The sequence below is a fragment of the Thamnophis elegans genome, chromosome Z (assembly GCF_009769535.1).
Source record: "Thamnophis elegans isolate rThaEle1 chromosome Z, rThaEle1.pri, whole genome shotgun sequence".
Taxonomy (NCBI): Eukaryota; Metazoa; Chordata; class Lepidosauria; order Squamata; family Colubridae; genus Thamnophis; species Thamnophis elegans.
Window position 1 is genome coordinate 66555349 of NC_045558.1, and position 17924 is coordinate 66573272.

Sequence of the window (17924 nt, forward strand, 5' to 3'; positions counted from 1 at the left end):
TGCTGATTTCCCGCACCACCACCCCTTCTGTTGGTAGAGAGCGCAACTTGGTCGCGGTACGATTTGAAAATGATACAGTAATGAGAACGACACAGTTTTTTCGCAGGCAAAAAAAAAATCCTTACTGCAGGTCCCCGATATTTTTCTTTCAATATTTCTCCGCCCGAATTTATTAAGATTTGGACGGATCTCAGATCCAAAAAGAAAATAAAAAGTCAAAAGACGTGGCTAGGGCAGCCGGGCGAAGCTGAAGCTGCGAGTTTTGGCTTTTCCTCCAGACAACACAACAATTGCTAACAGCTCCAAGTGCCGGCGCCTTTCCCCGTTCTCCTACTCTCTCCCTCAAAGGAACTGATGGTTCGCGGCTCACCAATGTCTGGCCAGAAGGCTGCGGCGCTGGCTACAGTCGGAGCAGAACAGTCAGCGGCGGTAGCAGCAGGAAGCTCCTGTCATCACACTAGGCAGGGGTCCCTCATGCGGCAGGCAAAGGCAGGCAGGCAGGCAGGAAAGCAGACGGTCGGCCCCGCCCAGCCTGGCGTCTCCCCCACCCTCCCCGCCCACCCATATCCCATCCAGGAGGGGTCGGTGAGCAGGAGAGAGGTTCAAAGCTCGGCCCGAAAACGGCGGCAGGAGCAGCGCCGCGAGAAACCCTCCCACCAGCGCTTAATCCCGCTCTGTTTCCCCGCTTCTCTGCATCCCCAGCAACAACTTCCTGGCCGGATCGCCACCGCCGTGATCCTGCAATCGCCTCACGCTCTCCCGAGCTCTAGGTCACTCAAGAACCCGAGCTCTGAGGACGATGCTCTGGCTCTTGTGCAGCTCCTGGGCGGCGGCTCCCTTGCTCAGCTCTCCAGGGCTAGTTTTTGTCGGCTGGCTGTGGCTGCACCATCTTGGACTCCCCGTGACGCTGGCGTCTTCCTTCCTGACAGGTAAGGAAAACATCAGGGATACCGGGGGAAAGCGGGAAGCCGCACGCGCTTTCCACCCAAGCCTGCAAATGTTGCGCGCAAAGAAATTATGCGAGGCACTGATTTTCAGTCCGAGGGGCAACGAGGTTGTATGCACTCATGGAGACGAGCATGTGTAGCAATAGACCGGTTTATGATTAGTAGCGGTTTTCTGATATGAATAAATTAATGTTCTAAAAAAGACAAACTGTTTACTAAGGTTGTCTCTTGATTTTTTGAAACCCTGTTATTAAACAAGTATGATTGTAATCAGCTAACCCGATTTGGAGGTAATCCTCTTTTAAATGTCAAATGTGCTTTTGGTGCCAAGCATCATGGAGTCACTTGGTGACTCTGCCACATGTGCTTGGAATCTAGAGTGTTGATCATCAGCCTACTTGGCTAAAATTGCATTGGGAGGAATGTGTTGCTTTCCTAGCATCCTGAAAACTTGCACCAGCAGAGTTTATGAATTTAAAGATTACACATTGCATGTCAGAAAAACTGCACACTATGTTAAATAACATTTTGTTCAAGCAGGTGACAGATTTAAGATGCACACATGCCTGCTTGTGTGTGCACACACGCTGCCCTGAAGCATACATTTGCCTGATACTTGGTGCAAAAACATTCCAGTTCTAGACATTGTGAAAAGTAGAGCGCTGCATTTACCAAAATAGCAGTTGGCATTTTTTAAAATTTGGGAATGTGCATTTATATATAACTTGCTAATCAAATTAATTTGATTAGTTTAATATATTGGCAAAGAAAGACTAGCATATCATGTTCTGATCCAAATTAGATAAGATGTTCATCTATTTATGTCCATAGAAATATCTGGTCTACAGTTTTCCTAAATTATATTTAGAATTTTTGAGTTTTAAAATGCAGAGCTAGCAAAGCCTTTGTGGGAATAAAAACATATCTCATTAGACACATATTTATCATCATTTAATTTAAAAGTGCTTGTTGGTTATGGAAAAATAGTTATCTCTATTGTGCTGTTGGTGTCTTTAAATTTTTAGGACAGGTACGTTGTTCATCTTGAAATAACATTAAAAGTGCTGTAGTAGCTTAACCAACATATACTGTTGATATAAGTAAAGGAATAATATAATGAATGAGAAGTAATTCCTGCTCATTTCAGTAGGGCCTATTTCCATAATTATATGACTGCAGCATTTGTTGCAGTCTTGTGCACTGATGGTTTTTTGGCAAAGTGCAGATGGCTGCTGGACAGGCAAAGCGAGGAAGTAATATTGATTTTTAAAATTTTCCATATAGGTTCTGTTGCAAAATGTGAGAAAGAGGGAGAAATTATACAGATCCCATCTATTACAGACAATCCTTGCATAATGTGCATTTGCTTGGTAAGTGTGGATTTTTATGATAAGATCAAACAAAAATAACTGCTGTAATCGTATATGGCTTATCATTTTTCTTTGGACAGCCAGAGGTTATCTCACCTTCTGCACTGGCTGAAAAACTTTCCAGCTCCATAATCTTAGAATCATATCCTTAACTTTAGTATAGACATACATCTTTCAGCTGACTTTGCTCATGATATTGTAAAGGTGCCTAAATGTTTTGTTTACGGAATATATTTGTGTTTAATGCTATTTCTTCTACACAACTGCATCACATGCCTGCTACAGCGTTTATATATTTTTAATTTATAATGAATCTTTCTGCTAATCAAGAGAATGAAAACTCTGATATCTGAAACTGTACATATTTCAAGCCAAATTCTAAAAAAAGAGCTCCCGAAGGCAAAATAGTCCTGGTGAGTTGGATGCCCCAATTTGCTTTCAAAATAATCATGGATGGTTTGATCCTACTTTCTTGGCTAGTCATACTGTCACAAAGAGACAATGCTGTACACATAATATTTCTGTAAAACATTTACACTCTGATGATGACTCTGGCTCTTGTTTGAGAGGTTCAGATTCCTTATTATTTAACTATGAGTCCAGTTTGTATTCAGTAGTAAAGAAAATAATTCTATCTTTTGTGGACAACCCTAGTTTCATAACAAAAATACAGTCTGTGTAGATCAGACTCTGGGAATCATAAAAAAAAAATATTCATGACAGTCAGAAAACGTATTTTAAAATAATGTTTAATCAATGATTATATAGGAACCACAGTGGAAAGTTGCATTTATAGATTTTGAAAAGTGATTTGATAGACTTTGGATTTTTTTAATATTTATTTATGTATGGCAATCAAATGATGGTCCTGCATCTATTAGGTCAGAAAGAGAGACAAGTATTTCAGATTACTGCAACTTTTAAAGTTTTGTTATTAAGATAATAGCTCTGTAATTTATCATTCAATAATGGAAGAAAATGATGTAGGTGAGAAAACTAGAATATATTAATAGAGGTTTTGTTTATAGTTATAGATGTCTAATATGTTTAATATGTATGTATAGTGTCTATGTACTTTACATACTGTATTAACAATTAACTTAAATTGTTCATATAAAATCCTGTTTAGTATCTTATTTAGTTTTCCAGCTTTGATTTGTACAAAATAAGGAAATATGATTTTAAAGTTATTTCTCATAACATTTATATTATGTTTACTGCAGAAATCAGATACTATTTCTATTTTTCTCAATCAAGGTGGTGTTGCTTCTCTATTATTATGTGAGTTTTTTCCCATTTTAATGTTTTTTTAAAAGAATCTTTCTTCCAGTAAATTAATCGACTAACTGACTTTCACCAAAAAAAATACTATTAAGCATTGTGAACATTTATGTATGTTTAGCACTGGATTGCTTCTATTGAGTTTACTTGCAAACTAAATGCATATTAAGATCTATTTTCTGGATCTGGGTAGGATCCCTGAAAAGTATGTTGCATCCTTACACCCATAAGGTTGTGAAACAAGCACAAAGAATTTTACTGACTGGAGTCCCAAAGCAAGAGTTCAAGTACTTATGAGGTGCACTTACACAATGCTTCTTTAAACCGGACCTCTGCACTTTCCCTTCTTCTAGCCTCTGGTTTGGGATCTAATAGAGACTCCCATGACAATCTTTTTGCATATTTAACTGTAAAGTTTGCATATCCAACCATGCTTACAAAACCAACAGTATAAAGTTAGTTCACCGTCAAACTAGGAAAAAGCCTTATAAGAAGACGATTTCCAAAGAAGTCACTACGTAAAGTAAAATTAAACAGCCTAGCTGCACCTTTTATTCCATGAAATCAAACCTTAAAATACTATCAAAGATATTATAACTAATCATTCTCTTAATTGTGTATCATCTGGGTTGTCAAGAGTTAATTAAAAATAGATGCACAAAAACAAAAAAAGTGAAATATCTCCCTTTATTTCTGGTTGTGAAGAAACTGAAGAATGCCTTGCTTTATGTATGAAAATACTTTAAACATCATTTTCCCACCTTCTAAGATATTTATTATTTCTCTGATTGTGTTTAATAGAATATTCATATCTACACAAGCTTCTTCTGAAAGTATAACACTCATTATAGCTTGAAACTCATTATTCATTATAGATTGACCATCTGTCAAAATGATTCTGAAATAAATAAACTTAAAAGGCAATATTGTTGTGGGCCATATTTTTCACCCAAAATTGCTTAAAACAGTAATTTCTGAAGATACATGAATTGTCACAGTCCATACTAGACTTTGCTGAAATGAGGTTAGGTGAAGTTTAGACTATTGTGGGAAAATCCAGCTGTTTTACTAAGATATATATGAATACTACTATTAACCAGACAGCATCAGCTTTATAAAATTCTTTAGGTGATTTATACTTTAGTAGAAAATTTAACTAAACACTTCAAATTACTATATAAGCACAAGTGCATAAAACCTGCTTATATTTTTTTGTTTGAATGAGATATTATTGGTACAGGATGATTTTTTTTTAATTGCCTCACAAAAATGCAAAGCAGGGAATAAAAATTTAATCTATTATCCTTTTAGCACACTTATTCTGATAGAGAAGGTTGGATCAGAAATTATATACATTGTATTTCCATACTGAAATCTGTGAGCAAGTTAACTGAACTCTGTCAATTTCAACTTAGTAAGAGAGAATTGAATTCAAAACATTTGATCTTAGTGGAATTACTTAGAAATAAATATTCAGAGTGCCACAGTGATAATTCTCAGTTCCTCCTCCTATTTCTTGTTTGCTTTCTACAATACTTTCTTCTTTGATGTTGCATAGCAATCTATATTTGCTTTTTAATCATTACTATGTGAATAAATCAGAGGACAGAAATATCTATCTTAAACACTCATGACATTTTAAAAATTTTGTTGTGCTTGTCAAGGTGGAACATAGGACTCCTCAGCCCATATGTTATATTTACAGAGGTGATTTGCAACTTCTATCTTTAGAATGATCACATGTATTACGCTTATAGTTTTCACTATGTAAGTGGATTTTATGCAAGCCAGACACAAAGAGGTATGATTTCCTATTAAAATTGTGGTCTCTGCTTGTGTAGATAAATATTGACACAAACTTTCTACTCAGATATATTCTGATGTTTCAATCTATTTTGGATCATCTGTAAAGTATCTTCATTTATTTATTATATAGGATACTTAGTCTTTCCTAATCAGGTGTCTTCAGTATATTGCTCTTTGGTTTTCATAATTTCCAACCTAAAAAAGATTAACAGAAACGTAACGCATGGAGGGCATTAATTTACAGTGAAACATGTTCTAAATCTTCAAAACTCTAAATACTAGTAAAGATAGCAATTTTTTCTAGAAGTGTTTTTCTTCATAGTAATTTATTTTTAGTTAGAAATAGCTTTGTCCATGAATTCTGCCATGAGATTTGGAAAACTTTCCCTATTCCACATAGTATGTCATAGTATAGCAAATTTGAGAATAAATAAATTATTTCCAAAATACAAAACCATGCCAAAATTGTGATAAGTTAGCAGTCGTCATTATCATTAAAAAAAAAAGAGGTGTAACTTTTCAAATCCTATCCTTTCATTTTCTTCTTTCTCTGGTCTTCAATTAATCTCAGACAAAAACTGGTTTGGCCAGGATGCTAATGTAATCCATTTCAGTCAGCTCTGCCCAGATTAGTTTGGCTCTACTTTCTCAGTCCTAACCCTAACCCTCTTCAGTTTACAGAATCATTTTCTATATACTAATCACAACACATGCCTAACTGACTACCATAATGATCCTGCATCTTAAACTGATCAAACTGATTTTAATGTTGGCTAGATTTTTGGGATACCCTTACCTGGCAGTATGGCTACTGCTTCCTTTAATCTTTAAGTTCCACACAGTGGCATCATAATAAAACCCCATGAATAGAGCTGATTCTATGAGGCTTCCCCATGATATCATTGCCTAATCTCCCAACAAAAGGTCATGGCAGGAGAATAATCAACACAGCTTGCCATACCACATGATTCTTTTGCATATGTTGTACACTGTACAGTAGTATCTTAACCATTACCATGCCGGATCCTCCATGTTTCTTACATATACACAATTAATATTTCTTCTATACACCCACACAGAATTCAAAACTTTATCTCATATTTCAGGTAACTTAACTAATAATTGAAATTCAGAATTTAATATTTATTGGGCTTACTGAACTTTAAATAAAAAAACTACATAACCTTGAGCTTCTTTTCATAAAAAGCCTGAGTTTGGATCAGAGTTTGTATATCAGTTTAGGAAATCAGACTTGAACAAAACTGACATGAATAAATAGAGCATTACCCAGTTAATTCTAGAGACATGTATGTTCATGGAAAATCTAACTATCCATCAGAATCAGTTTCTACATTTCGCTGTCAGACATCAGTTATTCAGGGTCTGATGGAGTGATGGTTATAACAAATAAAATAAAATAAATTAAAATTAACAATCAAAATAAGATATATATTTTTTGCTATCCAGCCTTCTGCAAGTGAGCAGGCCTTAGATTTGGGACACTAGGAATGAAATGAAATGTCTGATATTACATAATATTGCCGAACATAATAAGAAAAGTAGATTAGGGATTTATTTTGTATGGAGGCTCTGGTATAACAAGAAAGGCATATAGGAAAAGAAGTATTTTAATGTAAACACTGGTCTAAGCACAATAAACTACCACATTTAGCTGAGTTTGGTTAAGCCTGGAAACAGATCACATTGCATATTGCAACATTTCATGTAAAATATGCTATGTTTTGGTGTTATTTTTAAAAGTACAAACTTACCATAATGTAAAAAAAAAAACACCCAACCCGAGTGAAATGAGATCTTGTCCATAATTATAGGATTAAAAACACTTGAGAATCCTCCACAAAAATCAACCTAGGCTGGATTATTATTATTACTATTATATATTTTTGAGTTTTTAGTGCTGGAGTATGATTATGGCCATGAGGATTATAGCTTGGGTGATGGTGGGAGAAACCATGTAATTTAATTTGATGTGTCACTGACTACATAAAGCTGGAGCATTTTACCAGATTGCACTAGGATCCAAGAATAACCTTACCATAAGCTATTTCTGGATTTTGCTTTTTAAAATAAAACCAGATGGGGAAAATTAAACATCCTATTCAATGCAATGGGAGATAAAGAATGTTTGAACTCATTTGCACAAGATGAGGGTATCTGTGCACATACTATTTTTTATTGTTTCACAGTTAGCATGGACAACTTTTTCAGTGGTAGGTTTCAATTTATTTTACTACCTTTTCGCTCGTGTGCACAAGGCTTCTGCGCATGCGCAGAAGTGTCCGGACACGTGGGCGGAGTCTCCTGCCAGCACCACTATTGGTTTGCCCAATCCGACCCACCTCTGAACTGTTTGCTGATCTGGTCCAATCAATTGGAATGCTCTAAAAGTATGTTTTCATCAACTTTCAATCTAGGTTCCATCCAGAAAGATTGGCATAGGTCTTGAAGCGACAGAGTGTTATAGAAAAAGTGAGCAATGTATCTGAACCATAGCTGGGTTTGATGGTTAAATAAATACAGGTAGTCTTTAATTTACAACCATAATTGAGCCCAACATTTCTATTGCTAAGCAAAACATTTATTAAGTGAATTTGCCCCATTTTACAACCTTTTTTACCATAGTTGTTAAATGAATCACTGCAATTGTTGAGTTAATAATACAATTGTTAAATAAATCTGGTTTTCCCATTGACTTAGTTTATAAGAAGGTCACAAAAGGAGATCACATGACCCCAGGATACTGCAGCTGTTATAAATATGAGTCAGTTGCCAGGTGTCTGGATATTGATCACATGACCATGGGGACGCTGCAATGGTCGTAAGTGTGAAAAATGATCATGTCACTTGTTTCAGTTCTATTCTAACTTTGAACAGTCACTAAATGAATTGCTGTAAGTCGAGGACTATCTGTACACCAAGCCAAGGGAGGGGAGAGAAATCCAAGGGACACATTGTATTTCAAGGTTAGAAGAATCTCTGCCTTTCTTTTCTTAGATTCCTCATCCTTAGGCCTACTTTTCATTAGAACAAGTTAGCCTATGTTGGATTTGTCACACCATGTGGGTGCTCAGTGAGTTGGTATCAATCTTCCATAAATGTCATGGAAAGATTTCAATATCTGGATTATATGACTCAAAAGTGATTATTGTTCAGTGACAGGGCATTCAGTCATTTCAATTCCTCCCAAAACAAGAACAGATGTATTATTTCTATGAGAATTAGGATTTTGTTAGCTTTCAAAAAGAGGGAAGTGGCTGTGCTATAATACACCCTTGCCATATCTTGGACCTATAGCCATAAATTGAAGAAAAGTTATAACAATCAATATTAAGAAAATAAAGTTAATTTATCATTTTCTAATTCTCACATTGGGGGCAGGATGGCTCAGCATTTCAATATGCTGACCTTGTCAGCTGGAAAGCTGACAGTGCAGTTTCAAGCCCCGAGCACTGTGCAATGAGGTGAGCTCCTGTTAATTGCCCTGGCTCCTGCCCACCTAGCAATGCAGGGACTAAAGCAGGCACCTACAAATAGATAAATAGATAGGCACTACTTTGGTGGGAAGGTAACTGTTCTGTGTGCCTCGGCATATACTTATGCTGGCCATATGATTACAAAAGTGTCTTCCCACAATGCTGGCTCCTCAGATAAGAAATAGGGATGAGCACTGAGTCCTAAAGTTGGGCATGACTGGACAGGATAAATCTTTACTGTGAACTTTTAATTCTCCCATTAAAACAGTTTATGCAGTAAACAGAGTTTAACACATGTAGATGCATTGATTTATTTCTGACCTGTTTGTTGATTTGTTTGTTTGCTACAGACTTTTTTGTTGTAATACATAATGGTGATATAACTACTTAGCCAAGCCAAAACACCTTGAAAGGTGACATCTATCTCAATTTTTACCCCAGCAACTTAATCTACCTTAATCAACCATCACTGTCTTGTCATTCCCAATTTTTTATCATCCCAACCTAGATGTTAACAAAACAAGTATGAAGCAAAATCTATAATCTGATCTTGGGACCATAAAATCACTATGGGCAGCATTTAGGAAATGAGAAATTGGCACTATGTTGGCATGAGTTTAATTCAGAATGAAAAGATCATTCTGTAATTTAAATTTCTATATGTATCTATATTTGAATCTACGATGCAGAATTTGGTATTGCAATTATAAAACTAATGTGAGACTCATATTACAGCGTTATAAAAACATATGCTTTCCCTAGCTGTATACTTGTAATACATGTATGACAAAAACACTGTTAATTTTTCAAAATTAACATTAGACTACTCCAAGTCCCCCAAATCCACAATGTAACATTAATTATCTCTTGATCCCAAATATTCTTAAATTCTTTGAATACTCTGAACATACTTAATAAACCCACTTTTTTTGCACAAACCTGTCATATGTCATCAATCAAAACAACAATCTTAGCACATCAGGATCCAATTTTAGTATTACAGGGTATAATGGGGTCCAGATAAAATAGTACATATTGAAAGAAATTCATGAAGTATACTTTCAAACTCAAACCCATTTTATTTGATAAAATGTACATCATCTCACTTTTTCCAGAATTGAAATTATTCTTACTTTAAGTGCAGAGGTGGGTTGCTCCCGGTTCGGTTGAACCGGTAGTGGAATTCAGGCCTTGGTCACAGGACTAACAGTGACCTAGGCCTGCCACGCTCTGGAACCAGTTCCTTTTCCGCCACTGGGCCATTTTGGTTTTTAGTGAGTGTGTGTGTGCAGTTCACTGAATGCATGAAGAACAGTTTACAATGAACAGCGCATGTGCAGCGAGCATTGCGAGCATTGCACGTGGGTTGCAGACCGGTAGTAAAACCAGCAGCAACCCACCCCTGTTTAAATGTCTTTCTTACTATAAAAAGTATACAATTTATTCTGCTAGATATCTCCAGTAGTTACTAATAGTGTTTACTGCTTCATACTGAAATTTTGGATCAGAATCCATCAGAAACAATGCAGAGTAAAAATATGACTATGCATTATATTCACATCAGAGGTGGATTCCTACCAGTATGGTCCGGACACGTGACCATATCGGTTCTATTGTTGGCACTGTAAGAGCCGCCATCTTGTTCTTTGCTTCTGCGCAGAAGCATTTTTAATACTGCACATGTGCCCTATCCAACCCAGTCTGCTCTGCAGCTTGCCTGCCTGAAGTGCTGCCTGCACCCCTGATCTGTCTGCCAGGTAAGCCTGCGAGTCTTGACTTACATAGTTGCCCCTTCCCCCTTCTGTGTGGCCTGCAGCCCTGCCATGCTTCCATGCCTTCCAAGCGGCCTTCCCAGCGTCCCTGTGGCCAGCTTGCAAAGGCAGGCAAGCGGAAGGTTGTGTGGAAGGTAGGGAAGCATGGAGGCTGTTTACTCCCTTCTCCAGAGCGGCAGTCCTGCCATCCTTCCCTGCCTTCCACACGGCCTTCCCGGTGGTCTGCCATGCTTGCTTGCTTGCCTTCCTAGGCTGGCGTCCAGCCAGGCCTGGTGACCCTTGGTAGAAACACAGATGCTGTACTGGGGCTGAGAGGGCTGCAGTGGTGGTGCTCTGGGAAGGCAAGGGGACATCCTGGGACTGCTGCCTTAACCGTAATCCTAACCTTAACCACCCGATTCTGCAAAGGTAGAATCCTGCTGCAGGGAGATCCAAAGAGGGGAGGAAAATGCTACAGAAAATCCTGGCCCATTTGACTCCTGTGCCGGCTCTGTGGGGCTTTGGGCTTTGAAGCAGTCCATTGCCTTCCCACTTGGCCACATGCCTGCTCTCTTTGCAACTCTTGCACAGTAAAGAAAAAGTTCCCAAGAATGTGAGAATTTGTTAATTGCCTCGCACTCACCTTTAAAGCCGTGCCTAGTCATGGCTTTAAAAGGTTCTGGGCAGCGGGAAAAAGGAGCTGGCCCCATCAAACCTCCTATGCCCATCCTGGGTGTCAGACTTGGAGAAAGGCCTCACTGTCGGATGATCTCCCTCTATCTCGCTATGGCTCTCTCTCTATGTGTGTATCTATCTCCTTCTCATGACTCCCTGGCTGGCTGTGGCAGGGTGGGAGGGTGCGCATGCACAGGAGACCCCTCTTAAGCGAGCACCAAAGGGCAGCAAAGACGCAAACGGGGTGGCCATTTGCTCACTTAGCAGGATGCAAAAGAACGCGGCTTCTCTCCTGCACTAAGGCCCCAGCCACTGCCTTGCCGTGTCCCCCAACAGCTCCTCAGCCAGGTGCAGAGGACTTCAGCTCCAGCCCAAAGCAGCAGGAAGCTAAGACTGCCTTATGCACAAATGTGGCGTGAAGGCACAGCCCTGGCATAATGATCATTTCTCCTCTAGTCGCTGAAACTGACTGTGTCCTTTTGTGTGTGCATGCACGTTTTTTCATGTGCATAAGTATGCCTTTGCTGGAAGGGGGAAGGGAAGCCTTTTATCTGTTTTGGCTCCTGCAGTTGCCAAGTGAGGGGAAGCAAACTGAGCTACAGTCCTAAATGACTTCTAAAGTGCATGAAGTGGCAGGGTGGCTTTCTTATTCCCTGAGCAGAGCGCAGAAACTCTGGTAACAGAGCGAGGAGTGATAGACTCCCCCAAATGCTTGATGTCACAGGCCAGCAGGCTAATCCTGCTGCACCATCACGCCTCTTGAGTGAAAAGGATGGCAGAAAAACAAAGCTGAGGGGAGGGGGCTTGTGTGGGCTTTGCTTGTAAACTGCCTCTAAAGTTAAAAAATGAAGTGAGGGGAAAAAAGGTGATCTGTCAGGGCAAGCCAAAAGCTGCCATTTGGATGCTTTTGCTTCCCTCCAGTTAAAGCTCGCGCCTCAGGAAAGAGGAGAGCGGAAAGTCTGAATCTCTCCAGGTGCCGCAAGAGGAATGGCAAGCTCGTGGGGAAGGGGGATAAAAGAGAGTGTGACTGCAACAAGAGGGGGGGAAGGAAGGGCAGTTGGTGCTCAGGGCCGTGATGTCAAACCCCTTCCTGTGCCAGGGAAGTGGATGGCTCTGTCCTCTATCAGGCTTGTGCAGACACATGCACATACACACACATGAAAGAGAGGGGGGGGAGAAAGAACACAGAGAGATGGAGAAAGAAAGAATGAGAGAGGGGGGAGAGAGAAATGAGAGAGATGGAGAAAGAGAGAGGGGGGAAAAAAAGAGAACAGAGAGAGAGAGAGATGGAGAAAAGGAGAATGAGAGCGAGAAAGAGAGAGAGAGGGAGAGAGACCTGTTTAAGTGAACCTTATGGTCATTAAGCGAACACTTTGGTTGTTAAACAAGTCCATTTTCCCCAATGGGCATTTTTAACCGGAAACCAGAAGGAATTTTTGGAAACTGGCAAAAAACATAGAAAACCTCAGTCACATGACTGTGTGGGATGTTGTAACTGGTCATAAATTGTTTGTGTGTGTACATACACATACAGTATATATAGTACTGTAGATAATGTATCTATGGGTGAGCCTATACACACTTTATACTATGTAATGTATGTACACATATGGCATATATACATAGGATTAAATAGTATATTTTGGATGTTCAGAAGTAGTAAATAAATAGACAGAGAAATTGTATCTCGTTGAGCCCTTTGAGGTGAGGTGAGGCCAGGCAAGGCACTCCTTGATTGAGTGATGTCAAGTTGGCCACCCCCAGTCACATGACCAACCAGCTACGCCCACCCAGTCACATGACCATGAAGCCACGCCTGCACAGTCACAGGGCCAATAAGCCATGCCCATCATCACATGGCCAACAAGCCACACCCACCAAACAAGCCACGCTCATAGAACCAGTAGTAAAAAAAATTGAAACCCACCCCTGATTCACATGTTATATGTTCAAGGCCATATAATATACAGGATGCCTGAAACAAAACCCAGGAGAGAACCCGAATAACAAAATAACAGAGTTGTAAGGGATCTTGGAGATCTTCTAGTCCAGCCCCCTGTTCAAGCAGGAAACCTATACCATTTCAGACAAATGGTTATCCAATCTCTTAAAAGATGTAAGATATTTTATGTTGTCATATAGATTGACACATAAATTACTAACTCAGCAATAATGATGAAAATTGGGCATACGGTAATAAAGCAAGAAGTTAGTGCTGATAACAAGAATGAAGGAACTCCATTTCCGTATCACGATTTAAATTATGTAACCACAGTCATGTTAGAGATTATTTCTTCTATTATTAGGGAAGTTTGGGCTTAGAACTATCACTTGACTATAGTAATATTAGTGATCTTTAGCTAAAAATAAAATAAAATTCCAACAAATATTTTGTTTCAATTAGATGCTGCTTATACCTTCCTTTAATGTATTATAGTTACTTGAGGCATAATTATTGAACAGTATTTTGTGTGCAAGAGGGTTGGTTCAATAAAGTTGTGCTTCTCCAAACTGAATCCTCAATCTTAAAATAAACATGACAAAAATCAAGAACTGAAGAATGCACTGATAAAGCAGTGTCTCTGGAATTGTTGTAACAGAAACAGCAGAACTTGCTTGTGTACTGTACATATGAAAGAAATCACTGGAAATTGAGATTGAGCAGCTAATAGTTACATGTATAAAGTAATGTAATGACTAGATTGGTTAGCTTGGTTGAGAAATATTTATCAAACAACCTTTTTATAATTGTTAACAAATTGTGATGAGAAACATAGGAAGAAGAGCTATCTATTACTATTTATGACTATTACAAATGGATTTTTAAAAAACCAAATGATTGAATTCCATTGTGCAAAGAGTTGTGTGATACTTTTTATTCTTTCCAATCTGGCAGAATAAGGACCAGTGCTTAGGTCCTTCTATCTGTTTACCAGAAAGGTAGCTTGCCAAAATTAGAATAGGTGATGCCCAAATAGATCGTGGCATGGGGGAGCAAAAATTAACGAAATGATTGAGTTCACAAATGGACTAGATCAGAGTGGAGCCTGCAAGAAAAAAAATTAAGCCAAACAAATTCTCCAATGCATTGGAGGCAGTTAGGCAATGGCTTGCCTTTTTCCTAGTGACATGACTTAAAATGGAACTGTTGGAAAAAATTTCCTGAGTTCATTTCCCAGCTGGGAAGCAGTCACTGTGTCAGCGTTCCAAGTATCATGTAGAATTAAATCAGAGTCCAAGGCAAAATGATTCTTAAAGTTCCAATTTAATAAAGCAGACATCTTAGCACATCTGTGTTAATCCCAATTCTGGAAATGACATCAGAATTCCACTCAGTTAAAAGTTCATGATCTTGTCCCCACACCCACAATCCATCACATCGTTCAATCTTCTTCCACATCAGCCCCCACGACCAACTGCTTCCGGTCAGGTGCAAAGGTATAGAGACAAAAAATGACCTTGAGCTTCTAGAAAGGAATTTTTTATTTTTAAAATAACACATTCTATCCCTTGCTATTCCCCCCCCTTTAATGAGAGTGTGGCAGGCCAAAAATTCTTAAAGGGACCGCTGCAGGCCTGACACACTGATGCTGAGAAGAAATGGACACAGAAGCCAGCTGCCAGAAAATGGATCCTTTAATTCAGGAAGGCAAGAAAAGTAGTGATACCGCTCAAGCATTCCTGCCTTGCAAGCAGAGTGGCATGATAAGTTTATGGATTTTTATACCCATTTTCCTTTTGAAGTTTGTGTGGTTTGATGAGATTTTTTGTGTGCCTTTAGTTAAGGTGATTGCGCTGAGTTCTGTCTTCCAGCTGTAATTGGGTTAATTCTGTTCCAGGGGCTTTGCCTTTCCTATCCTGGGGGTTAATTCTGCCAGGAAAAAGGAGTTCCAGGTGTTATTTATGTTATGCCAAGATGGCGCTACCATTATTTATGTTATATTATTCATGTTATTTATGACATATTGGCATAACATATCCAGGGACGTGCAGTCACTAGAGGCAAGGGAGGCAAAGCCTCACCAGTCTCCTCAGGAAAAAGAAAGAAATTTAAATATATATTTTTAAATAATTAAAGCCAAGATAGTTGCTACCAGATTCCAGGTCACAGTGGCTTGGTGTCTGCTTAGTGTTAACCAAAGCAGGAGGCGAGAGAACTCGGGGCCTCTTTTCCATAAGGAATTTTTTGCCTTCTAAAAGTTAAGAAAGAGTTAAAAGGCAAAGAAGTTCAGATGGAAAAGAGGCACTAATTCTCTCGCCTCCTGATCTGCAAGCAGCGAATCATGTCTTCTTGAGCACGCTTACGTTGGGCGGGGCGTGCTTCAGAGGAGAGAGGAGTGGGCGAGAAGGAGGAGGCTGGCTCTTTGCTGCAGACCTGGGCGCTTGGCGGCTCCCGTGATGCAAAGTGCCCCGCCGCCCCGGCCTGCTTCTCCAGGCTCCGCCGCTGGAAGTCCCGGATCGCCTCTGGGGGAAGGCTGGGTGAGAAGCGGAGCGAAGCTTCTCCGTGGCTTCTCGGCGCTACACAGAGGCTCTCGCAGGAGTGTGTGCCAGCGGCCGGCGGCCCGGAGCGGCCCCGGCTGTGAGACCGCCGGCCGCTGGCACGCGCTCCTGCGAGAGCCTCTGCGCAGTGCCGGGAGGCCGTGGAGAAGCTTCGCTCCGCTTCTCACCCAGCCTTCCCCCAGAGACGATCCGGGACTTCCAGCGGTGGAGCCTGGAGAAGCAGGCCGGGGCAGCGGGCGGGTGGCAGCATCGGAGGCTGCGGGGCACTTTGCATCGCGGGAGCCGCCAAGCGCCTTTGCTGAAGACCCGGGCGCTTGGCTGCTCCCGCGATGCAAATTCCCCCCCCCCCCGCCGAGGCCGACTGCTGCCCTGCTGAGCTGTTTCACAAAAGGATGCCCAGCTGAGCCTCACCAGGTATAAACCTCACCGCACGTCACTGAACATATCTATATTTATGTTATGCCAAGTTATGCCAAGATGGCCCCGCCGACAGCAGCCTGCTCTCTGATAGTTTTTCTGTTTTTTATCATTCTCTGTGATTCACTACGGATTTCATATTCAAGAGACCAACTGCTAAGCATCAAGCAATGTTTCTTTGATTGACAGTTTTCTGTGACTTCACCCTCCCATTTTTACAAATGCAGAAGTATTTCTAACACAGAAAAAAGCAACTTCCTCAGAACAGTGGATAAACAAAAACAAATTCGAGGAGATGCCAGAGGTGAAGAAGGGGTAAGCAAGTGGGAATTTTGATAAGACTAAGGAAAAGTGAGATAACCCCCCATCCACACCTTCACTCTTTCTGAATAATTTATGTTCACTCGCTAATAAGATGGATGAAATATTCTTTTAAATAGATACAATTCTGATTTTTACAACTCAGCAGCTCTCTGCACTGAAATCTGGCTAAACGAGTCAATTGATGATGGCAGCCTGCATATCCCTGGTTTTCAGCTACAAAGTGCAGACAGAATTGCAGAAACATCTGGTAAAAAGAAGGGAGAAGGCTTATGTTTATATATTAACAACTGCTGGTCCCAAGATATAACTATACTAAGAAATTCTGTGATGTGGACTTAAGAGATATTAATTGCAAACCATTCTATTCTCCACAAGAGTTCTCCTCATTTCTCCTAATTACTGTATATGTTTTCCCACAAACTTGTATAAACAATGCATTACGAACCAGATTATGTGGGCTGAAGTTAAATATACAGATTCACTTCCCATTATTTTAGGAGATTTTAACAAAGCCAAGGAAAGAGCTACCAAAATATTTTCAGCATGTCAATTGTCTCATTAGAGGCAAGAATACTTTACACCATTGTTGCACAACATTAAAAGATGCTTATCAGGCTTTACCATGAGCAACTGTGGAACACTAATCATTGCATGGTTCACATTGTACCTGCTTACAAACAAAGACTTAAAACCATGAAACCAACAATTAAATCAGTGAAGACTTGGACTGAGGAACTACAAGCTTGTCTTGACTGCACTGATTGGAATGTTTTCGAAGATACCTCTGCAGACTTGGATGAATTCACAGATACTGTAACATCATATATCAGTTTTTGTGAAGACCTATGTGTGCCTACCAGAAACCTGCAAATATACAGTAACAATAAACCTTGGTTCACAGCTAAACTTAAGCAGCTACATTGTACCAAAGAGAAAACCTACAGAAAAGGTGATTGAGTAATGTAGAATAAGGCCAGAAACATATTAACAAGGGAGGTCAGAGCAACAAAAGGAAGCTACACTGAAAAGCTAAGGAATCAGTTTTCAACAAATGAACCAGCAATCATGTGGAAAACTGTTAAAAATATCACCGGTTATAGCAAACTTCCTGTCAGGTATGCCTCCTTCAACATCCAAGAAAGGAAACCCAACTCCATTGATTTAGAGAAAAGGTACTTTTACTGGATATGAAATGAAATCTTGGAGCAGGGCATGAAATGCACTTGCTTGGAGAACAAATCAGTGATCACACAAATGACAGCATTTCCATTATTTTCTGGTAGCTTGACAATAAAGTCCTTCTAAGGGGCACGTTTTGGAGTAGTCCTTGAGGTTTTCCTGGTGGTCTCTTTGCCGCAG

The 17924-nt window shown here is 39.8% G+C and overlaps 1 protein-coding gene across 1 annotated transcript in view; it reads left to right on the forward strand.

The window, feature by feature from the left end:
• The first annotated feature begins 799 nt into the window (after positions 1-799).
• Positions 800-17924, forward strand: part of BMPER (BMP binding endothelial regulator) — a 464374-nt gene continuing 447249 nt past the window's right edge. The window contains exons 1-2 of the mRNA XM_032234511.1: positions 800-929; positions 2232-2317. Coding sequence (XP_032090402.1) covers positions 800-929; positions 2232-2317 — 216 coding nt within the window. The remainder of the gene's footprint in view (positions 930-2231; positions 2318-17924) is intronic.